General features: G+C 36.9%; 1 protein-coding gene across 1 annotated transcript; it reads left to right on the top strand.

Moving 5' to 3' along the window:
• The first annotated feature begins 326 nt into the window (after positions 1 to 326).
• On the top strand, positions 327 to 25824 carry LOC145661228 (uncharacterized). Its single transcript, XM_081726686.1, has 4 exons — positions 327 to 339; positions 1123 to 1425; positions 13502 to 13700; positions 25694 to 25824. The coding sequence occupies exons 1-3, from the start codon at positions 327 to 329 to the stop codon at positions 13675 to 13677; spliced, it is 492 nt and encodes a 163-aa protein (XP_081582812.1). The 3' UTR covers positions 13678 to 13700; positions 25694 to 25824.
• The last annotated feature ends 15 nt before the right edge of the window (positions 25825 to 25839 follow it).

Consider the following 25839-nt stretch of genomic DNA (forward strand, 5'->3'; position numbering starts at 1 on the left):
AAATGCATTTCTGTCGATTTCAAATATTGAACTGAAACCGAACAAAACGGTCCCCAAAAAGGGCCCAACAGTTTTTAAACCGAACCGAACCATTCTAGAAACCGAACCGAACCGTTCCCAAACCGAACCGGACCGGTTTGAAGTCAAAAGCGATTGATTCGGTTTAGACTACAAACCGAACCGAAACCGGTTAACCGGTTCTTGGAACACCCATACTTGTGACTGTCATGGCGAGAACTGTTCACAATGGTGTGTTCAAGGAATTAAGCTTACCCAACCTCTCACTAGTCTATAATATGTTCACGTGCTAATCTTATGGGGATCTAATGGTATTAACAAGTAAGTTTCGTTTCAAGATGCGAAACTAGTGAAGACTTTCAAACTATGCGGATTCAATATTAAACCTAAAATAATACACATACAACGTTCAGTACTATAGAAGGATTGAATCTATACTTCGGGCTCTGAATTTATATGAAAAACATTTACTCTTTGTCAGTTACAATTATGAGGATTCAAAACTGAAACCGCAATAAGTACTAGTTTCTACATCTTCCTGTTTCAGTGGAAATAAAAGGATTTTGATAATGTATGGATGCCACTACTAAAATTGGAAGTTAAGAGTATAATTTTATTGTTTTAGGTTTTCGTAAAAAGATATGAATCAGTGTGTTTCTTTTCCTTGAGTCACTGAATCGGATTTCGAAAACCTATTCCTGGCTTCTATTACTGTTTTTTTTATTTATGGCGGGCGATTAATGTTGAAAACCCTAAACGGATGATTTATGAAACTTCCGGTTTGAGTAGATGCTTATCAGAGGAAGGTGACCTATTCTTCTAATAATGGTAATAATTAGAAGTTTAGTTTGATTTCTAATAATGGTACGGAATAGCGAGATACTAATTTTTCATGTGAACTCAGAGCACGAAGAAAAGGTTCCATCTCTGACCTTATTGGAACATAAAGCTGTATATCTACTACTTCTGGCTCTGCATAGTTTAGGAGTCTACCTGTAGTTTTACACTGTGAAATGAAGCTCAGTTATTTACTTCTACTTATTAATATTTCTTCACATGGTAGCTGCAAAAAGTGTTATTAATTTAAGGGTTTATTTTAAACAGATAGTTATGATAAAGCTCGACGAATCCTAAAGAGAGCTGAGGAAACATCAGACCTAAATACAAAGGAAGAGGTGGATCAACGAAAAACACGGAAACGAAAAGAAAGATGCACCTCATTTTATTCAGACAGTTCGGAGTCGGATTGTAATCCGGGAATAGAGGACATAGCGGATATTCCAGTTCCACCACAAGTCGAGTTGCTAAAAGAGACTCCGGCTTCAACAGCAACTGTAGTTAAGAGTTGTAATAGTCAAACAACACCAGAATCTTCAAAGAAGGCAACTTCAGATTGTAGGGACGTAGGTTCGTATCGATATATGCTTACTGTTATATTATTTACATGTATGCATGTTATTTAAATACGAGGGAATATATAGATATCGGTTAAGTAGTAGGACAGAAAGAATATGCAAGCTGGACGCTGTTGTTTTCTTAGATTTGAAATCTCTTCTTAAATTTAAATGTCGCCAATAGCTGATCTTTTTTTTTTTTTTTTTAATTTTAGTGTTGTATAATGGGGCATCTATATACATGTATTAATGTTCATGATGGTTTGTTAGGTAGGTTTTGCAAATTTTAATTAACGTTTAAATGTTTGCGCTATTAAATATTTAATAGGGAGTCCCAAGATTAATAAAAAGGGCCGCGGTGGCTCAGTGGTAGAGCGTTCACCTCTGGTGCATGAGGTAACTTGTTCAAACCCTGTTCCCGCCAAGTGAACTTTGTGGTGGACAAACACCGTGTGCGTGGGTTTTCTAGGGGTTCTCCCGTTTCCTTCCACTTTCTTCATTCCACCATTTCATTCATTTCTTATAATCACCGTCTCCTTTAGCCTAACTGACATAACCGTGGGACATAACACTCAAAGATTTCATTTCATTTTTCCAAGATTAATAAAGCAGTTTATGCACTATTTCCTCTTTTTCTGTGGCATACATCGTAAATCCTTAATTTTATATTAATAGCAGAGTGACTGTACTGCCAATTTTTTCCGCTTTTTTTTTTTAAAGAATCGAGTTAAGAAAAATATGAGTGAAAGAAACAGTGGAATCAGTGTATAATTTAGCATTCATACCCACATAAGTACCTGGGCCCCACTAATGGAATTATAATGGTCAAGGGTTCAGATGTATGTGGGTTACTGTACAAGTACTTTGTAAATGTAGATTCAGAATATGGCTGCCACTTAGGAAAATTTACGGATTTGTTAATTCAGATAGAAAGATTAATGTATAAAAAACAATATGAAAGAGACCAACATCAAAATCTCATTAATGTAGATAAAGCACTTCAAAGTTTGTGTTTTAACTACGTTCAGGAATGACAAATCACGATCTTTTAAGTAATTTTTGTTGATGTTTTCAGTTAAGTCGACTTTTTAAAAATTTAAATCACTTTTACCTGATATTTTTAAAAAACAGAATAAAATGTAAATAATGCTTCTTTTCTTATATGATAAAGTACTGGGTTTCGGTGTCTTTGTTAAATGATAACAGAATAAAAGATAACACATTAGTTCCTATTAGTTGCATGGTGCGGAATCATAAAATCGATGTCGAGGATGGGGGAGGGGAGACTGTAGAACTGAAAAAAGAAAGAAAGAAAAATATAAGATGCTCTTCGCGCTTTTGCACTGCAATTTTCCGATATAGAAAGTTCACGCGTTTGGGCATCCATAAGTATTAAACTATCCAATATTAGGGATTTATACCGCTGACCGTTAGTTCAAGTATTAATTAGATAAGAAATGCACGTTAATTACACATTAATTACTGTAGTAGTAATCGCGGGACTTGAGGCAAATTTTTCCGCCCCCTGGAGCGTGGCGCCCGCCGCCGCCGCCAAATTTTGCGCCCCGGGCGCCCGGCGCCCATTTTTGGGGTTACGTGCCCGGGGTCATTGACCTAGGGGGCGCCCGCCGCCGCCAAAATTTTGCGCCCCCGGGCGCCCGGCGCCCAAATTTGGGTTACATGTTATGACGTCATAGGGTCACGTGATGTTAGGCAATGCCTTTTCCGGGTTACGTGAGGTTAGGCCACGCCTTTATGGGTTACGTGGTGTTAGGCCACGTCTTTATGGGGTAGTTTTACCAAGGGGGGGGGTTGATTTTGTTTTCTTTTACGGCATAAAATTTTGGAGATCGTTACTTTTTAATGGAATATAGGTGTATGTATAGTTTACTTTGCGGTATATAATTTCAATTTTTGCGCCCCTAGGCCACACCCCGTTCGCCTTTATGGGGTAGGTTGTTGATTTTGTTCCCTTTTACGGTATAAAATTTGGAGAATGTTACCTTATGATGGAGTACAGGTGTATGTATAACGTATTTGTGTTACTTGATTTTAATTTTTGCGACCCTGGAGTGTGACGCCGCTGAAATTTTGCGCCCCGGCCCCTTTAGTTTACATAGTTTACGATCCGCCTTTATGGGGTAGTTTCACGTATGAGTTTATTTGTTTCCTTTTATGGTTATAAATTTGAAGAATGTTATTTCCTTTTTTTTTACCTTATAGGATGTATATATATAGCTTACCTTATTTTGTTCCCTTTGATACGGCCATGCGCACACCTTAGCATTACGTCATGGGGTCACGTGGTGTTATGCTTTATAGGTAGACCTACTGAAGGGGTGCAGGGGTACATAGGACCACATCCATTAAATTTTGGAAATTGCCAAATCTAAAAAATGTGGTATGGTAGCCTAGGATCATAGTATGTACCTCTACTAGTATTGGGGGTCCACCTCGTTTCCTTTCATGGGTAAAAAAAATTGCCAAAAATTCAAATTTCGGAGGATTTTGACCTAATTTATCCCTTTGATGAGGTGTTATTACCCTATATGGATATATGTGCATATACAGGGTCAATTACCTTTCATAAGACATGGGTATATTTGTGCACCCCTTTAAAAATTTGGGAGGAGTACCTTGGCTAATCCCTTAAATTTTGGAAATCGCCCAATTTAAACATTTGGTATAATAGCATAAAACCCTAATATAGATCATTATAAATTTGGGTAGTCTACCTCGTTCCCTTTTAGGGGTATAAAATTGCCAAAATATAAACGTAAGCAATACGTTGTATCACGTGTTTGGTTTTGACCTAATTTATTCCAATGGATGAGGTACTATTACCTTATATGGTTATATGGTCATGTATAGGGGTCCATCCCCTATTATAAGACATAGGTACATTTGTGTATCCCTTGAAATTTTTGGGAATGGTACCTTGGCCCACCCCTTAAGTTTTAGAAATTGCCAAATTTAAACATTTGGTATCATCGTACTGGACCCTAATATATATTACTATAAATTTGGGTGGTCCACCTCGTTCCCTTTTAGGGGCCATTTTGTTCCGCTTTAGGGGTGAACATGGATACCTTGGAATCGTCCCGAGTTTGATTCTTGGTGCTAGTTTCAGGAAATGTTGAATTTAACGTCCCCGCGAAAATGATGAGAAATGATAGTACGAAACATGAACTTACTTGACTGAGGATTGAAGCAGGGACCTCATACATTAGAGACAAGCGCTAAGCGTCCGTACACGTTTGTTGATTACTATGCAATGGTCCCGAGTTTGATTCTTGGTGCTAGTGTTAGGAAATTTTCACACCCTTCGAAGCTAATTGAAAGGATGACGATAAGAAATGGTGAAATGAGAAAACATCATAAACTTACTTGCTTGCGTATTGAAGCAGAGACCTCACACCGCAGAAATAAGCGCCGAGTCACCATGCCACTTTCGTGCGAGCAATTTCACGTATGAAAAGAACATGAACAGATTATGTTACATTACTACACATTTCTGCTCGTTGTTACGCATAGAAGTTTGTTATTGTGAAATTGCAGAATCTGTTTATACTACATCAGCACTTTTCTCAGCTGACGGACTTTTAAAGCTCAACTTTAGATTCATGTCAAAGACAGTTTCGTAACATATCGATGAGTGTTATATTTTTTCAATCAAGTTTAAGGAAAATGAATCACATTTAGATGTGGTAATTTGAATGTCGTATTAAACTAACGAGTCAACGGTATGATGTCATGATCAAAATTGCGATACTAGATGTCGTAACGATTGATGTGTAAGGAGAAAAACGTGAATAATGTCACAACCAATCAGATTGTTTCTTACATCACGTTTTGATTCATGATACATGATGAAAGCTGTGTTTTCATTGGTTCTCCGTGATGTCATTTATTATTTTCATCGTTTCTGATTGGCTGATAGTGTTGTCACTTTATACTTGAACACGTTTCAGACCTAAATAAAATTCTTAATTTCATTTTCAAGTCCTACTTCCACGAAGATCGTGAATAAACGAAGGTGTACCTCTAGTGACAGCGTGACTTTACTCCGTTCCTTGAATTTGAGGTAAGTATCAACCGCGTTTTTCTTAATATCAAAGGAGTGCTTTTGCATGAGGATAACATTGTTATCACTGTTTTATTTTAGCATGAAATATTTAGCAAATGGAAGAATATCCTTCACTTACTTGACCGGGGATCGAATTAGGAATCCCACACATTAGAAGTAAGCACGAGAAATTTATTGATTTTGGTTTTAGCGTCCCTTCAGTAGTGAGGCTAGGAATACAGCTTAATGTTGAATTTGAGCGCATACTGGGTGTTGAACCCGGGCCAGAGGTGCGTAACGCTAACCACTTAGCTCAGTTTCTGAAAGTTACGATTAACGTAAACAAAGAAACTACGCACGAATTTGTTCCCCCACAACGTGAGACGTGGACCTACAGTTTAATGTGGGATCTGATCTCCCGCCGAGAAACGAATTCGAGTCTTTCTTGCCTTAGCTCGAGAAAAGCAAGCGCATGAGATTTTGTTTTCGTTTCATGTTCGTCATACGTTTAAAGTTCAGTGTCAGGGGAAAAATGATTCTCTCAGCACAGTTAGAAAAAACAATTTCATTCATTCTTTTTATCACTACAGAAAGTTAGGTCAGTTACATGTTGGTCCCGGGTTTGATTTCCAGTATGACGACAATAAAAATTTTTAACAGTAGAACTATTTGAGATATCATAATTCTTTTAGGATTGATCGTGTAGTCATTTTGATACCATTAAACGTGTTAGCGATCTCTGAATTCAATTTTAATTCGTGCTTTTTTTCTCTTCTCGTTTTAGATATTTGTTTTCTTTGCCTATTCCTTTTTGTTTTTCCTTACCTTTTTCCTATTTGAATATGGCTACCTCTGGCTTTACTGTCTTGCGAGAAATCAATAAACATTATCGGCGTTTTAATCTCGAAGGACGAATGCTGGAAATTCAAATTAATGCTCCGACCAGTGACACCGATATTGTTGAGTGGGTTCAGGCCTCCTTTCAACAGATGTTGGATTACTTATTGGAAAATGTCGACGAATTATCGATGGTTGGATTATCGATTTTATCTCATGATGAAAAGAACAAACCGTTTTATTTATCTTTTCGGCGTGCAAGTAATCTGACACTGGAGACTTTATGGGCTTCCTTTGATCGCATTCTTCAAAGTAACGATAGTTTTCTCATGAACGAACCGTTCATTGTACATTTTCATCATGTGGATGTGCCCCGTGGATTTGGATTAGTGCGTCGAGGTCTTTTATCAAACGACGAGTTATTAAAATGCAAGAAAGGCATTCTACGTGTAAAAAACACGGACAAGAAATGTTTGGCTTATGCGATTGTGATTGCTATTGGTTTAAAGAAATATAAGGATACGAACAAGAAACTGTACAGACAATATCAGGACCAAAGAAAGTGTGTTGTTCTCCCAGCCGTACATGAACTTTTATCCAGATCATCAGTGAATTTAGACCATGGGGGATCTGTGGAAGAATTGCGACAATTGCAACGTTACTTGACAAATTATAAACTTACCGTATACACCAGCTTTTCCGGAGAAGATATTCTGTATGAAGGGCCTGGTGGCGAAGACAAAATTCCAATCAATTTAATGTGCATCAATTCACATTATGACATCATCACGTCATTAACGGCCGTTTTCTCTACTGTGTATTATTGTGTAGCATGCCACAAAAAATATGATCATCGCACTGCACACGTCAAGAACTGTTCGGCCATGTGTGAGAAATGTTTGCAGAAACCGCCATGCAGTAAGACCAACACGGAGAAGCAGTGCCTAGAATGCAATCGTGAATTTTATGGTGAAACATGCTATACAAATCATCTGACTGTACCATACCATAAAGGTCAACCAATATGCAAGATGGTAAAACAGTGTTCCAAATGTCTACGCATTTATTCGTTTGTCCATACAGGGGAAAGAAAACATCATTGTACAGATTATTTTTGTAATGTGTGCCATAAACACGTTACGTCTACCCACCAATGCTACATGAAGCCCGATACGACTCAATTAAAACCTGGAGTTCCATCAGTGTTACATGCCAAGAAGGCTATGATTGTTTTCTATGATATCGAAGCCACACAGGATACTTTCTTCGATGAAGACACGTCCATTCATAAGCCCAATTTACTGGTGGCCCAACAAGTATGTTACAACTGTGTTCAAGATGAAGATATACATCATCCGTGTGAAGTTTGTGGACAGTGGGAACATATTTTTCAAGATGATCCGATCAATGCCTTTCTTGCGTATTTACGTCAACCACGACCCAACATCAAACTTATTGTATCTTTGGCACATAACTCTAAGGGATATGATGGTCATTTTATTCTTAAATCTTTAGTGGAAGAACATGAATTGAAACCTACTTTGATCTTGAACGGAGCAAAAATTTTAAGCATGAAAGTGAATCACTTATCGTTTATTGACTCCTTAAATTTCATGCCAATGGCTTTAAGTAAATTATCCAAGGCATTTCATTTACCAGCGACCAAAGGATATTTTCCACACTTTTTAATACTGCTGCAAATCAAGCGTATGTGGGAAAATTACCGGACATCCATTATTATGGTGCAGATGAAATGAAAGTGGATGAACGAGAAAAATTCATGACATGGTACAACGAACACCAGAACGATACGTTTATTTTCCAAGAAGAATTGGTGAACTATTGTGTCCAGGACGTCAACGTACTTCGAATGGCTTGTATATGTTTCATGGCCACTTTTGAACAAGAAACCCACGTCAATCCTTTCCTGGAGGCTATCACTTTGGCGAGTGCGTGCAATTTAGTATTTCGACGAAATTTCTTAAAACCCAATACTATTAGCATTCTTCCTGCACGAGGATATCGTCACAGAGACAATCAGTCACGGATTGCTTTGCAGTGACTTGCCTACATGGAAGAAAAAGAGGGTCATCAAATTATGCATGCGGCAAAAGGGAAAGAAGTTTATGTTGCTGGTTTTCATCTGGACGGTTACTACAAAGATCCTGACACTAAAGAGGAACACGTGTATGAGTTTCAAGGTTGCAGAATTCATGGCTGTACTCTATGTGTCCCTACAGGCCGTGATCAGCCCATTTATGAGAACTCCGAAGAAACGATGAACTATCGCTACGAGAGAACACAGCGTAAAATCAAATTATTACGATCCATGGGATATAAAGTACATGAAATGTGGGAATGTGAATTTCGTCAAGTGTTAAAATCCAATCCAGCATTGGCCTCTTTTTTAAGCACACATCCTTATACTAATAAGACACCGTTAAATCCAAGAGACAGCTTCTATGGTGGCCGTGTTAATGCCATTAAATTGTATCACGTCGCAAATGAAAATGAAGGCGAAGAAATAAAATTCTTGGATATCGTTTCCCTGTATCCTTATGTGAATAAATGTGGACGGTATCCAATAGGGCATCCACGAATATATCTACAGGGAGATCCAGAAATGCCCGACATTCAAGATGTCAACGGATTAGTCAAGTTGAAGATTTTGCCTAGCAGAAATGTGTTTCATCCAGTACTGCCATTTCGCTCAAATAAGAAGTTGTTGTTTCCACTTTGTGCTGCCTGTGCCACAGCATTAAATCAAGATTCTGAATGTACACATTCGGACAGTGAACGAAGTCTAACAGGAACGTGGGTGTCCTATGAAATTCAAAAAGCCATTGAACTTGGGTATCAAGTCATTGAAATTTACGAAATTTGGGATTACGACATCACCGTATATGATCCAGAAACCAAGACTGGCGGATTATTCAGCGAATACATTAACACATTTTTGAAATCTAAGCTGGAAGCTTCTGGTTGGCCTGCCAATTGCGTCACCGAAGAAGAAAAGCAGCAGTATATTCAAGTGGTACAACAACGGGAAGGCATAACTTTGGATGCAGCAAATATAATTTCAAATTCAGCACGTCGTAGTCTTGCAAAACTCTGTTTGAATGCCTTCTGGGGACGACTCGCTATAAGAGACAATTTCAGCCAAACGACCATCATTAACGACCCCAAAGAACTGTATCAGAAATTAACTGCTCCAGACATAAAAGTCAACCAAATTTTACCTGTTAATGATTCGTTGTTATACCTTTATTGGCAGTATGAAGACGATGTTCCAGTACAAAATCACAATGCTAATGTTGTCCTTGGAGCATTTACAACGTGTCAAGCTCGTCTGGAACTCTACAAATATTTAGAATTGCTGCAAGAAAGAGTACTATATTTCGATACATATTCTGTGATATTCACGCAGCGACCATCACAGCCCACAATAGAACCAGAAGTATTTCTTGGTTCAATGTCAAATGAACTGGAATCAATTGGACCAAAAGCATACATTAAAAAATTCGTGTCTGGTGGCCCAAAACAGTACGCCTTGGAAATCTACGACCCCGACACGAAATCAACCAGTTATGTATGCAAAATTCGTGTATTCACACTCAATTATACTGCAAGTCAAAAGTTAAGTTTCAATAGTCTGGAGCAAATGATCATAAATCAATCGAGTGAAAAAATCTCCATTAGCACGCCGCACAAAATTTACAGAACCCACGATCATCATCTTGTCACAAAACCTGAAGAAAAGAAGTACAGTTTCAACTATAAAAAACGCCGATTAATACCAGACACATACGAGACATTGCCCTATGGGTATAAAAAAGCCAGAACAGAATAACAGCCATATTTTTCCCTAATTCCACCAACATCACTTTCCAAAGACGGGGCAAAGAATCAACCGCAACACGGGACATGCTTCAACGAGGCCACAGCGGAGAGAAACTCAGATGACATCACCTTGCAGAAACCAGTGGAGAAAAAAAAAGGAATTCAGGTACGTCACATTTACTTTTCTTTTTCTCACATTACTTCTTGATCAGTTAGTTTATGTTAATAATCTGTTTTTTCTTCTTTCACAGGAAAAAAATAAATATTACCATGTATATTCATATGTTTTATTTTCTCTTTACAGAATTTGTACCCGTCACGGACACGTCTTCCTTTGAAGAAAAAGAAATTCTGCATTCTATTTCACATGCTAAAATAAATGTACAGAAACATGATTCTGTGTTTTATTTCACATCCTAAAATCAAATTCTTTTTCCTGTACTGCGATTTCAATTTAGATTTTCTGAATCAGTTTACCAGTAAAATAAATCAATGTTTTACGAAAAAAAAATCAAACAAAATTTTTGTTTCAGAACTTTTTTTCATGTACGAAATAAAAAAAATTGTGTACAAAATAAAATTCTGTTTCAGAAAATTTTTTGTGTACGAAAAAAAACTGATTCAGAAAATTTTTGTGTAAGAAAAAAAAATGTTTTCAGAAAAATGTTTTGTGTACGAAAACAAAATTCTGTTTCAGAATTTTTTTGTGTACAAAACAAAAACTGTTTCAGAAAAAAATTTTATGTACAAACAAAATTGTGTTTCAGAAAAAAAAATTTTTATGTACAAACAAAATTCTGTTTCAGAAAAAAATTTTGTGTGCAAAACAAAAATCAGTTTTCGTCACGAAACTGCTCCGACTAAATGAATCGATTCATTCTGATAGTGTTGGCAACTCTGGAAAATTTCGGTAAGTATCGCTCAGGCACTGAGTTACAGCGAACACAACTAGATTCGAACCAACAACCTTAAATGTTTGATTCATCTCTAAATACAGCTAACTAAACAATAAGATTATGTGTATACGTCAATGCTTAGCACTGAGTCAGCAAGGTTTCCTTCAAGGTCAAAGTCGCACACAAAGTAAAAAGATGACAACACAGACCTTCTATCTTTCTATATGAAACATAAACCTAGTGTGAAAACTGCTCGCACTGAAATGTATAATGTAACATAACCTGTACATGTTCTTTTCATACGCGAAACTGTTCGCACTGAATGGAGTACGGTGACTCAGCGCTTGTTTCTAACGTATGAGGTTCCTGCTTCAATCCACAACGAAGTAAGTTCATGTTTCCTCCTATCATTTTTCATCATCGTTTCAGGGGACGTTAAACTCAACATTTCCTGAAACTAACACAAAAAATCGAACTCGGGACCATTGCATAGTAATCAACAAACTGAACTTCTCAATGGAGTATGGTGGCTCAGCGTTTTTTTTCTGATGTGTGAGGTCTCTGCTTCAATCCGCAAGCAAGTAAGTTTATGATGTTTTCTCATTTCATCATTTCTCATCATCGGCGGTTACATTAAATTCAAAATTTCCTAAACTAGCACCAAGAATTGAACTCGGGACGATTGCAAGGTTCACCCCTGAAGCGGAACAAATTGGATCACATAGTACTTATCAAATTTAAGGGAATAATTTTAAATATGCCTCCATATAACGTAATAAGACTCCAAAGGGAACGATAACTTCCAAAAAGTAAACCATTGTACTCTATTATACAAGAAAATGTCTCGTGAAAGATAATAGGATAAGTTAAAAAACGTCCAAATTTTAATATTTTTTATACTCATCAAAGAGTACGAGGTGCGATACTCCCCTCCCCCAACTCCTGATGTAAATCAATGTGATCTTATGTGTCCTGAGTGATCCCTGCCATGCTTCAGCTTCCTCCCACACTTTCATTCCTTTCTCATCGTCACCGTCTCCTTTAACCTAACGTGGGACGTAAAACTAAAGATTTTTCATTTGCACCAGTGTTAGTCCATCTCATCAAAGGGATAACAATCCGAACCGCATGAGCTTCTTCCGGGAATCGAACTCTGGTCTCCCACGTTAAAGACGCATACGCTAACCGGTTAGCCACGGAGGAACTCCAAAGTTTTCGAGTTTCATATTAATACTAATACTAATTTATACTATTACTGAGGTCTACTAATTCATAATGTAATAGATCATCAAGAAAGAGATCAAACCTAGTTTTGGTAATTTTATACCCATAAAAGGGAACGAAACAAGCCATCATAAGTTCCAAGCTAAAAAATCCCAGTTCAGTGACGTCAAACGAACATATTAGCTCGAACCAACCACCTCTAATTCATTCATACCAGTAGAGGTGTGGTGGCTCAGTGGTAGAGCGTTCACCTCTGCTGTATGTGGTCCCTGGTTCAAACATCACGAAAATAGTTTTGTGGTGGGCAACATTATGCTACATTTTTCCCACACGTTCATTCCTTTCTTATCGTCACCGTCTCCTTTAGCCTAACCGGCATAAGCGTGGGACGTAAAACTAAAGATTTCATTTGCACCCGTGTTAGTCCATCTCATCAAAGATATAACAATCTCCAAATTTTTATGCCATAAAAGGGAACGAAAGCATTCGTAAACCTGTACTATTTCATAACGTAATGAATCATCAAGACCATATTTTTAGTAATTTAAATAATCATCATGACCTCTGATCCAAAACTCCCAATTCAATGACGTCATAGCAGGGCCAAGGTACCTCTGATTCATTCGTACCAGCGTGCATGGCCCCTGAATAAGCATAAGCAAAATTTCAATAGGTGACGCAATCCCGGGCCAAAGCATCCCTGATTCATTCACTATGGTCTATGGGGACCCAAAACTGGATTATTAAGAGTGCGGTAAAGTAACGCAATTACTACTACTGTAATTATTTTGCAAACTTCTGAAATTACTTAACTTTATTCTCCGCCTCCTAGCACGCTTTTAGTGGGGAGATTTTCTTCAAAAACTATTTAGAGGAGAAATTCACCCTTCCCTAGGATCTCGCTCCCTGATTTGTTGCTTAAGCGACATATGCTTGATGAAATCATTTTAAAAACATTCAATTTAAATAGCGATTTAAATCAACCAACTGTGACCATGATATTCTTGTTCTACAGCCAGAACTATAATTGAATTAAACTGAGCCTAATCTAACCAACCCAGCACACGACGTTTAGTGGACGTCTAAAGAAACTACACGACTTTCTGCTAAGACACTTAGCAGTAGCTTTATTTCTGTTTAGTTTTATACATGTGTTTCTTCAAGTTATGTTACGATACTTGGCCACTTTTTCTTATGTGCATTTTTGCTTTACTCATACTTTTCAGAGTTCAAGAAGGAAGTATTGCCTCAATTGACAATTATAAAGGCAAAGGTAAATAGCAATAGGGACACTCTAGACATTCTACAAAGAAATCGAGTTAATTATGATAATGAAGTGGAAATGACCGAGAATCAATGCCAGGATGAAACAGTGAAGATTATTTTAACACTACAGTGGTAACGCTCAGGAAACTTTCATAAATGGTAACGTTGGGTCTACGGGACTCATTCAAGTTTTTACGCACTGAAATAAATTAAATAAGAATATTTTATTACTTCGAGCTTGCATTGACGTAATTATCTTTAGTTACATTAAACGCAAGAGTACAGTAATTTATTTTGAATGCCAAATTCAAAATTAATATATGTCTTTTATTGTTATGAATGTATTTAACGAACATTTTTCATTCAGCTACTATTTAGTTTGGTTTTGTTTAAACGCAGTATTCAGCACGTAAAACAATATTCCAGACATGATACAAAAAATGAAAAGTGTTAGGTAATGACAATATTAGTTGAAACTGAATTAAAATATGTCTTTTAACTTTCTTTCAACTTTTCTTTGCACTAATTTCCATCGAATTTATGAAAAACTCTAGCCACTCTTATTGGCATCTTTACATGTAATGATCTGAACATTCACCACACAACATTCTTGCGTGACCCAGGCAAATACACTTACCACAATTTTGGCAAAAGTACCTGGTTTTGCTGTCCTTTCACATGTAGCAACGACTTCGTTTCAATTCTCGCTGCATAGGAACATGCTCTTCAAGGGTTAATCCACATAACCTTGCAGCTGATTTTCGAAGATCAGTATGATTGGGTTTATTTTGTGCTCTCTGCATCAACTGGCCCTGTATCAATTCTTTAGACAATTCCCTGAAGTATTTTCTCCGTGGTAGTGTGTTTCCTGTGTTGACTGAATAAATGACGTGCCCATTGATTGCAGCAACATTTAGAATATGGTAAAATATACCCATGTGCCATCGCCTGCTGTTCCTCCCGACATCATATTCTCTGCACATTTAGTCTACCATATCCACTCCAGCCTTAGTGTTATTATAAAATGTTACAATATCACGCTTCTTCTGCTCTCCAGTTGTCGGATCCAGCTTGTCGTCATGATGCATACTGGAAATTAACACCACACTTCGATTTTTCTTGGGTGCGTATGATACAATTGTACAGTCCTCTTGAAAACCAAACACGCTACTGTACTCTTCTCTGTTCTTAGAATTCACAAACGCGGAAGGAAGCTTTCTTGTTCTTTCGAATGGTACCTACAATAGTTATCTTATGGTCCTTTACCATTGATTTCACTAACTTAATGCTCGTGAACCAATTGTCTAACGTGACATTACGAGAAGAGTCATAAATCGGTTGACACATTCTCTTTACTACAGTCTCAGGTCTATTGTCTATCTCAAATGGACCTTCTGGTTGCTTCCCTACGTAATCCTCCATATTTGCCGAATAATACAACCGGGAATCAACAAGACTGAAGATTTTGCTCCCGTATTTAGCTGGTTTATTCGGCAAATGTACACACGGAACCCACATCTGCCTCGAAATGTCACAAGTGTGTCATCTAACGTAGCAAACATTCCAATTGCAAAACTGTCCTTGCAGTTGTTTACAAACAGATCGAAAACGTCACGAATAGCTGTCAATTTGTCCACATGTTTCCTTTCTTGACGTGTATCAAGATCATCAAATCTCAACGCACTACAAAGAAAACGGAATCTTTGTAAGCACATTGTGTCCCAAAAGATTTCCACTCCTGTACCGTCTCTCTCCCATAACTCTTCAATATTCAGTCGTCCAGCGTGCAACATACCAGCCAAGTACAATAGACCATTTAGTGCTTTTATTTTACAGACGCTTGTAGGATGGGTGAATCGTTGGTCTGAATAATGAACTGTGAGTTTTTCAATATACTTGTTAGTGTTGATCACTATAATATCTAGCATATCTTCTGTTATAAACAAAGACAATGTTGCTAGCGGTGCCTGAGCATTCTTCGCTTTTTGTCTCACCATCGGTATACGAGCAGTCACGATTACTGGAACGAGTACGAATATTCACATTTCCTTTTTCCTTTCTCCATTTCGTGTCCTTGTCTCTACCTACAAAATATTTGTCGCACACAGTTTCTTCACATTCAAAGCTTCCATAATTGTTTCCTCCTTCATCACTAGTATAATGATCACTAGGCAAACAAAAGTCAGGATCACAATCTTCATCATATTCTTCGCAAGATATATCACTTAGTTCTTGCTCAAACATGTCCCTTTTTCTTTGAGCATGTGCCTCATAGATTTCGGTCATGCTTCACTTCAATATATACAAAAATTATGCGACAAGTGCTTAAAAAAACATGGAAATCAACACACGGAAATGTGAAGTTTTCCCTTCTAAAATCGCTACTTAATATTATTTATTCGTGCTAGTAAAAATAACGTCACTAGTAACGTTGTTTCTGTCTGGCCAACTCTATGGAAAAGCACGCGACACACAACAATGACCAAGCGAAAACTAAAACAGGCTACGTATTATTAAACTACAACTTAGGAAGGGAAGGTAGGGGGAGGATGTAGCAGCTCGAGTGTTGCCGAATAAAGTTATATTATTTTTCCTAAAGGCTTGGGTCCCACAGGCCCAACGTTGCCAGCATGGACAAAGCATGGAAGAGTTCGATAAACTAGAAGACCAATTGGGAAACGCAAAACTGCAGAAAGAAATGGTACAGTATCAAGTTTTTGAATTGTATGCATTTACTTAATTCTTATGTTCGGGTTTTGAAGCCTGTCTCTTGAAATGAATAATATTTCCTTGCTTATGAATAGGGTTAGGAAAAACCATACTTATTTTTGGTTTAAACCAGTTATTTTTTAATAGTTAAAATTTAGAAATTAGAAATTTACTAAGCTATACTCCACTTCACCCGAATTTGTGTATGACATCAGCAAATAAGCTCGCAGTGCACTGTTCCCAAACCTTCAGTGAGGAATATAATCATTCATAATTGTCCATAAATATGAACAAAGTCAATTATGAATGATTAGATTCCTCACTTAAGGATTGTAACAGCACATTGCACGCTTATTGCCTGATGCCATACGCCAATTCAGGTGACGCGGAGTATAGAACATGTAATTGATGTTAGCTGGACATATTTTGAGCTTTGAGTCATCCGTATTTATGCCACAGATGTAGATGAGCATTTTTAGAAAAAAAAAAAAGCAGATGTCAGTATCATAGTAATAGTTGTGTAAATAGGTTAATGCTGACTTGTATGCTGTTCATCTTACCATTTTCCCAACGTACAAAAATATGAGCTTTGACAACTCCAAGGTTGTACTTCTTTGCCAAATAATCTACATAAATGTAGTCAAAAGTGAAATGACAAATGAAATCTTTGAGTTTACCTCCAAGGTTATGCCGGGTAGGCCAAAGGAATCAATGTACATGATGGTAATGGTGAGATGAAGAAATTGGGAGGAAACGGTAGAATTTTGAGAAAACTCATGCACGTGCTGTTTATAAGTACAGATCAGGCAACATCAAGTGTTCGTGATATACTTCGCGATTCTCTGTCTTCCTTCTGAATATTGATCTTTTGTGTGAGAGAGCGTTTTTTTTTTAATATAAATTTCGGTTTCATTTTTTTGTTTTCAATTTGGATATACACACTGTATAGTAATTATATTTGAGTTCACTTACGCATCTGTTTTATTGATATTGAAAAGCATATGCCACACTCACTAGACATTAGAACAGAGTTACAAAGCAGTAATTTGCACTAAGTTCGAATGTATTTTGTAAGAACAGTAAAATATTCAGAAACTGAATGTTGAGTCTGATAATTTGAACACGTGTGTAAATCAGTGGCGAAGCTAAGGGAGGGCCAGGGGGGCCAGGCCCCCTTGCTCAAATTCTTGGCCCCCCTAGTGGCCCCCCTACACAGTGATATTGCTATAGGTCGACAAATGGTGAGTGGGTCGTAACTACAAGGGAAACTACCACCAAAACATCTCTCGACAACAGAATTACCCACTGCAGAATACCGTGTGTTGCAATAGTCTGCGTTCCGAATAAAATACCGGTATCGTTACTCGTTTTTGCTTGTAGTTCAGCAAGATCTAATTCACTGAAATCTGTGGGGTGTATATGCATCGATGCATATGCATTGACCTCACCACCTAAACATTCCTTTTAACCTTTGTCCCTTATCTAGTTATCTCCTTTGTTTTAGACAAAGAACCAGAAAGAAAAATCAAATCAGTCGGCATTCTAATTCGCTTCAATGTTGAAAGTCATACTAAAATATGAGATGCTTACTTAGAAATAACATACACTACAGAAAAACATTACACTTGCGTTGGACGAAACAAGTTTTCGTACATTACTTATTAAAATTTGTGCACCAAGTAATTAATTACCATTGATTATGGCGACATAGAACAAATGCATAGCATCCATTAAATAATTTGGCATTATTATTATTTTCAAAGCATCTTAATATCGAGCCGGCTTGTTTAATTAACAATAAAAGAAGAGAGAAGTTTTTATTACTTGTGAAATAATCATTCCCTCTGTTCCTATCCTGATCGTTTGAGAAAAATTAGATGCTGAATACTACGAGCAAGTACTATTTGCTACCGATACTGGTTCTCCCGCTCGATTACCTTCTGGTCTTGTCTTTAGTACGTCTAGTTTCCTAACGCTCTTGGCCATTAGCAATTCTGTAGAATCCTTCTGGTACAATGTTAACAAGCGATACTAGCGGCCTCCAGGAAAACGGAGTCAGAGCTTGATGGACCGATACTACTAACTAAAGCTGGGGAAATGTAATGAAATTCAGTGATTCTTTGTAAATAAATCGTTCAGAAATATTTTCCTTTAAAAATTTCAACTGTAGTTTCATCCCTAAAATGCTACTTCATACAGAAATTTCAAAGTTTATCACAGAGGCAGTGTTACAATCTCCTGATTACTAATCATCGGGTAAGATACCGAGATGATACAAGTTCGTCGCAGCAGTAATGTTATTTTGTATAAAAGTAACAGTTACTCCCGTGACCAGGTTGTGTCATCCCGTTATTTTATCTGATACTTAGTAATCAGAGAGATATCAGAAGATTATGGAACTGGTCTATAAAGACTTCATTCAGTGAGTTCAGTCACTGAATACCAAATTTTATCGCAGATTTATATTTATTCTTCGTCAAAATATGCTTAATTATTTCCGAGACAATTACATTGTAGGAATTATGCAGAACAGTAAATCAGTGGTGACGTGAATTTTGAACAGGATATAAGCCTACTAGTTAATGCTGTGCCTTCATATCCAATCTCAAAACTAACAATATTAATTTAGCATCGACTACAAGATAGTAGCGTTAAGTTACTTCAACTACATTTGAATTTATTTTAAGGCTTTAAAACATCCGAGGCTCAGAGAATATAAATGAAGGAAATGAGTCAATGGGGCCATAAACATTTCACTAGTGAACTAAGGAAGAATCTTGGTAAACTCCTAAGTCGAAATATTTGCCCACGAGGGATCGATCACATCATCTTCCGAGTCTGAAGTCATTGTAATACCGCTAAGCTCAAATGCACATGGTTGATCATACTTTTGTTTTTGTATTCATAAGCAGTTTTGTTAACTACCTAAGTAAACTACATACTTTTTTTGTAATGTAAACTGTTACAAACTGGTATTGATCAATGCTTCTATGTGTTACAGCTGCCAAACACACAAGTGAAATTAGCTATTTTAACAAGACAATATAGACGAAGCGCTGTTTTTGGAATTTATAATCTTCCACCTTTTCTGAAATAATACTGTCCGTACTACCGCTTAACACAACATAAAATAATTTGCCTTGTCACGTAATAATACTTGTTTTTTAAAAGATTTAGAAAGGTATCGAAAGTGTATATAGTTTATACAAGTGTTTGAAGTGTTATATTTAATGTTTTTCTTTGTTGTGAGAGTGAGGAAAATCATTACAATAAATAGAATAAGTTCAGTTTACTTTTAATGGAGTTTCCTAGTCTGTTTGTGAAAACCTAACATAGCAGTATGCATATCAGCTTGATTCGAAAGTAGAGCTAAAGTTCTGGTAGCTCTGCCTTCGTATATAATAAGCAAATTCCTAAAATAACTAGCATCATGATAGAAGTGCAAATTTCAACAAGGCACTTTGCTCCCTTTTTATTTTGAGTATGTGTGTGTATATATTTCTCTGCTTCTACGTTCCACCTAAGTCAATCAGCCCATCGGCGCAAATCTGTCTTCAACATTGGGGGGCGGGGGGGCGGGTAAGACCGTTCCCATATTATATATATATTTACAGTGGTCGAAGTGAGACGGTATGCGGTGGTATGCCATACCACCTCTGGTTTTTCAGTGATCAAGACAATATTTAAATAGCCGGTATGTTGAGTCAAAATTATAATGAAACATACCGCCTCTGCTTTTTTCCACTTCGAACCCTATTATTTATATATATAAGCGATGTTCAAAATATTTATTAAGTTGAAGAACAATGCTGTGAAGAATCAGGGGACAATTGTCTTCAGCGGCGTATTTAGGAGGCTATCGGGCTCAAGCTCCCCCCGAAATAAATTTGTTAGTTTTTCGCATTCCACGTACAACAATAAACCTTCTAACCATTTCTAAGAATGTCATTGACTTTCCATTTTCTTATGCTATTTGTTCAGAAATAATACTGTATTTGCCAAATTTCATTCCATGTAAGAACTGCGTCCTTTAGTTCTTTCTTTCGTCCTTTCTACTTTTCTGTTTCTTTTTCTTGACGTTACTTTCTTTCATTTCGTCTATCATACTTTATCGACCATGGTCAATTGTGATTCAATACGGCCGTCATCAGTAACACCAAAACTAAGAGGAGTTGATAAGCGAAACTGGTATTCCACACCAACTTGCGCGGATATCAACATGACAGGACTTGAGATATTATAAAGAAAGGAAAAATTATATCGTTTAGTTATTTTTAAAAGAAGGAAATGTTTGAATTTAAAAAAATCAAAACGGGAGAATAATTAGCCCGGGAAATTAGGAAGGCCAAGAGGATGCTTCCTTTTTCTTGTATGAATAGAATAAAGGGTTAGATTCACTCCTAAATTTTTGTATCATATCATATAGAATTTATCGGTCTGCAATTCTTGCCATTATAACTTCAATTTATGCATAAATTAAAATATATTTAATTCTCAAAATCAGGTGGGCAATTGCCCACTTCCTTCCTTGTGTTGGGCATAGCCCCTCGAAACAAAATCCTAAATACGCTATTGGTTGTCTTCAACATTGGGAGGTGGGCAGATTTGAGGCTTATTCTAGAGAAGGGAGATGAAACTCAATTTACAGTAGATGAATCTACTCAACTGTTGTAGAGTATATTATATATTAGGCGGTGTAGATGAAGTAGTAGTACATATCAGTATTACAAACCACTGCCGTGAACACATTCTGAAATCTGAATACATGCATATTTATAATTGGTATGTTTCTAATTAGGCATCCACAAAGATCCACGTTAAAATTGTTTTATAATATAATAATATAAATAATGACTTCCCCAAAACTATGAAGAAAGAATATCAATTATGTATGATGCAACAATACTCTTTGAGCAAAATGATGATAATCTCAATCAAGGACGCCGATTTCTCTGTAACTTTGGGGAGGGAGGCATTCATAAAAATGCATAAAACAATCCATATAACAAGAGAAAATACATATACAAATACATATTCATAAAAATACAGGGGGTCCACGTGACCTTTTGGGGGGGCCTCCGACCTCCCAGGATCGGCCCCCTTGATCTCAATAACATTAAAGGAATCGTTACAGAAATCTAACGCATGTCATATACTCTTTAGTTAACAGATGTAACCTTAAGATTATGGAGAAAAATATTCCAGCAATTGAATTCTTTTCTTTGCTTACGAAGCATACTCTCTCAAAACAAAAATTGGGACACGCGGAAATACGTAGCAACAAACCACGGTTCGAACGAGCAGAAAAGAGAAAACAAGCAAAATTACGTTGGCTACAAAATCCGAATGAAATAACCACACAAAATTTCGTAGACATCAGGGGGGAAACTTCCCAAACTTTTGGAACAAAGAAACGCGATTTTTTGAAAGCTAAAATTTAGGAACTTGAAGATAATAGTAAAAATAAAAATATTCGGGACATGTATAAAGGGATCAACGAATTTAAGAAAGGCTATCAACCTCGTGCTTATATTAAAGAAAGCTGATGGAACAGTTCTCACTGATACAGATAGCATTTTAAAAAGATGGAAAGATTTCTTTAACGATTTGCTTAACACGCAGCAAAAACTAATGTGCGTGGAGAAAGAGAGATACACACCGCAGAAACGTATATTCCAGAACCCAACCGAATAGAAGTAGAAATCGCTATAAAGAAATTAAGGAAACACAAATATCCGGGTGTAAACGAAATTCCGACTGAGTTAATTTTAGCTGGAGGCGAAAAATTGTGAACAAGATACACAAACTCATTCTCCTTATCTACAACAAGGAAGAATTGCCGCAAGAGTGGAAAGAATCAATCATTGTTCCAATCCACAAGAAAAGCGACAAAACTGACTGTAATAATTATCGAAGCATCTTTCTTCTGTCAACATCCTATAAAATACTTTCAAATATTCTATTAGCAAGATTGACCCCATACGCAAATGAAGTGATTGGAGATTATCAGTGTGGATTTAGACGAAATCGATGAACTATCCACCAAATATTTACCATTCGTCAAATACTCGAAAAGAAGTGGGAATACAGTAGCCCGGTACATCAACTATTTATTGATTTTAGAAAGGCTTACGACTCGGTTAGGGGAGAAACATTGTACAACGTTCTTACAGAATTTGGAATACCGAAAAGGATAATTAGATCAATTAAGGCATGTTTAAATGAATCCCAAAGTAAAGTCCGGGTAGGAAAATTTTTGGCCACGAGCTTTCACGTCGAGAATGGCCTGAAACAAGGAGATGCGTTGTCGCCATTATTATTTAATTTTGTGCTGGAATACGCTATAAGGAAAATCAAAGATAGCAACCAGGGCCTAGAATTGAACGGTATTCACCAGGTTATGCGCACGCTGTTGATGTAAATTTAATAGGGGATGACAGGAGAACAATAGAAAGAAATGCACAGATCTTATAAAACGCTTGCAGGGACATGGGTTTAGAAGCAAATGCAAGGAAAACTAAATACATGGAAGTGCGTCGGGACCGTAATACGGTAAATTATGGATGCGTTCAAATATCTAGGATCAATATTAACAGACGAAAATCATATTCACGAAGAAATTAAATGTCGACTAAAGGCAGGGAATTCGTGTTACTATTCGGTTCAAATCTCATGTCCCAAATTCTGTCGAGGAATTTGAAGCCTAAAATATATATAAAACGATAATCATACCTGTTGTTCTGTATGGTTACGAAACATGGTCGCTTACTCTAAAGGAAGAACATAGACTGAAAGTATTTGAGAATAAGATCCTGAGACGAGTATTCGGACCCAAGAGGAACGGGAATGGAGAATGGCGGAACTTCATAACGAGAAACTACATAATTTATACGGTTTACCAAACATTGTTAGGGTCATCAAGCCTAGGAGGCTTAGGTGGGCAGGACATATAGCCAGGATGGAAGAAAGTAGGAACGCTTTCAAAGTGTTAGCGGTAAGACAAATCGGAAAACGACCATTAGGGAGACCTAGGCGCTGATGGGAAGACAATATTAAGATGGATCTCGCAAAAATAGGAATACAAAGTAGAAACTGGATCCAGTTGGCTAAGGATAGAAGTCAGTGAAGAGCTTTCGTGAACGCGGCATTGAACCTCCGGGTTCCATAGGCTATAGAGTTAGCTTACGAAGCATGAGTAGATGCCTAGACTGATACTACAAATAGATTAATTTCCCATTTACTGAAAAGATGGATTCTACTGACATTGGATAGTCTGTATATTCTTCGTGTGCTAAGGCCTAGGGGAGAAAAGCAGATAAGATTGCATATAAGGTTACGTCACGCACAGTCGCACGCCTTCATTTTCATTAAAAATGAAAAAGCCAAGAGAAACAAATTTCATCTCACTTTCCTTTGTGGCAGTCGGACACAAATCAGCACACTTTTCTGCAAAATGCACTTTTCAAATCGGATTATTGGGAGAGCCTCCAGTTCCAATGTTGGGGGGGACATGTCTCCCCATTTCCGCGGAATTTGTGCCCGTACCTACAGCTGAGACAACTTTCCAGCATGAGGAGAGGGATATATCCTTCTCTAGCATTTATCGCAATTTGTGCCCAAGTAGTGGAAGTGTAATTAATACATATTGATGAGACTACTAAACGCACTACAGCATGAAGTTCAGTTTGAAATACTACAGATTACGAGTCTTTTTTTAAAAATGGAAAAGCCAAGAGAAATCAATTTCATCTTACATTCCTTTGTGGCAGTCGGGCACAAATCATCAAGCTTATCCCAAAAAGCACTTTTCAAGTCAGATTATTGGGGGGGGACTGTCCCCCCTAGGTTCAACATTGGGGGGGACGTTCCCCTCGTCCCCCCTGGGATTTGCGCCAGTGAATCAGCTACACATATTTTAAACGCCGTAATTAAGTAACTACTTATATTAGAATGGAAATCAATTGTATACATGTGCCCTAGTTGTTTGAGGTAGTAAATTCTTATATTTACACACACACACACACACACACACACATATATATATATATATATATATATATATATATATATATATATATATATATATATATATATATAATTTATGTGAATCAAGTTTTTCATTCATTGGAGATGGCCCCCTCAAAATTTTCTTTGGCCCTTCGTTGGCCCCCCCCTGAAAAATATTCTAGCTACGCTACTGATGTAAATCCTATTACCTCGTGTTAAATCAACAACCAAACATTACTGAAGCTAGTCATTCATGCACAGAACTTGAATTTTCCTAGTGATAAATGAACCGACTAAGAATCGCTATACTCCAGCTGTCAATTACCTGCACATTTTCCCTATAACAATTAGAAGCATTTATTTATTTATTAGGATCACGTAGGGAGGCTTAGGCCTACACTGCTGTAGGCCCTAGTGTTAGTACATCAGGCCGTCACTCCGCACGATAACTTTTGAACGGATACGCTGAATGACCGCCTCGCCCCATTTCTAAAGATAACAAAGCAGAAATGAAACTCATCTAAATTATGATCAAAAATAAGCTTTTATATCACTAGCCTAAATATGATCTCAATCTAAAGTGTGGTTTAAATATGCATGTATATGACGATTGAAAACGACATTTTTTTTTTCACAAGAGTCAGAAATTTGTTTAATTATACTTATAAAATATAACAGGATAAATATATGACATGTCGTAGAAATCCAAGCCTTAATGAAACCTTTATTTGTAATTTGCGTTAACCCCGATACTGTGACTACTTTTACAACACAATGTTTAGCCGACGTTTGTCTCTGGCGAGCAGACTGAGAAAATTTGTACGTTAATTGCACTGTCACTGTTCATCGACAAGTGTCACACTATTTAATTTGACCTCTGTCATAGAGAACCAATGATAGGATTAAATTATCATCGTAAAGTACTTGATACCCGATAAACTCTTCCCGCATTATTTTTTATTTAATATTATTATTATTTTGCAAATATGGAGTCTAGATTAGGTTCGAACATATAATTATAGGACCATTTCAGAAAATCTACAGCTCACTAAAAATAAAAGATTCAATTAAGTGTTTGTAAAGTTCAAAAATACGGAGGATAGGAAAGTATTTTATTAATAACTAACAGAACATTTAAAATTCTCGAAATTTTAATGTATGATTGTTTCGAAAAACTAATTAATCTCTCGCAAAAATGCTGCTGTATGCAGTAAATAAAGTATAGACACAGTCGTAAGGGGGTACGTTACGGCACTGTATACATACATCGAACGTTCACTGAATGTACTTTGGGCATATGTATGCTGTGTGTGTTGTGTCTGCTTATTCATAGCAATTACCTGTTTAGTTTTAAATATAACAACTATATTGACATAATTTAGTGTGTAGAGATTAATGACACTATTGATGTCTTAATGTGTGACCTTTTGTTTCAGGTCTGTTGGTGAGGAATGCAAAACAGGCAGTTGAAAATTGCAGATAAAAAGAAAAAAAGGTTTCAAGGACAGGCCTATGTTCACTTCACTTCAAATACTAACTTGAAATATTTTTTAAAACATAATAAAGAAGTTCATTTGTAAGC

This window comes from Thermobia domestica, chromosome 9 (genome assembly GCF_964235325.1).
Source record: "Thermobia domestica chromosome 9, izTheDome1.hap1.1, whole genome shotgun sequence".
In the NCBI taxonomy this organism is placed as follows: domain Eukaryota; kingdom Metazoa; phylum Arthropoda; class Insecta; order Zygentoma; family Lepismatidae; genus Thermobia; species Thermobia domestica.

Excerpts from the sequence above, each read along its gene's own strand:
- LOC145661228 (XM_081726686.1), top strand. Across the intron at positions 1,426-13,501 it reads TTCAGATTGTAGGGACGTAG|AGTTCAAGAAGGAAGTATTG; the intron begins GTTCGTATCGAT and ends CATACTTTTCAG.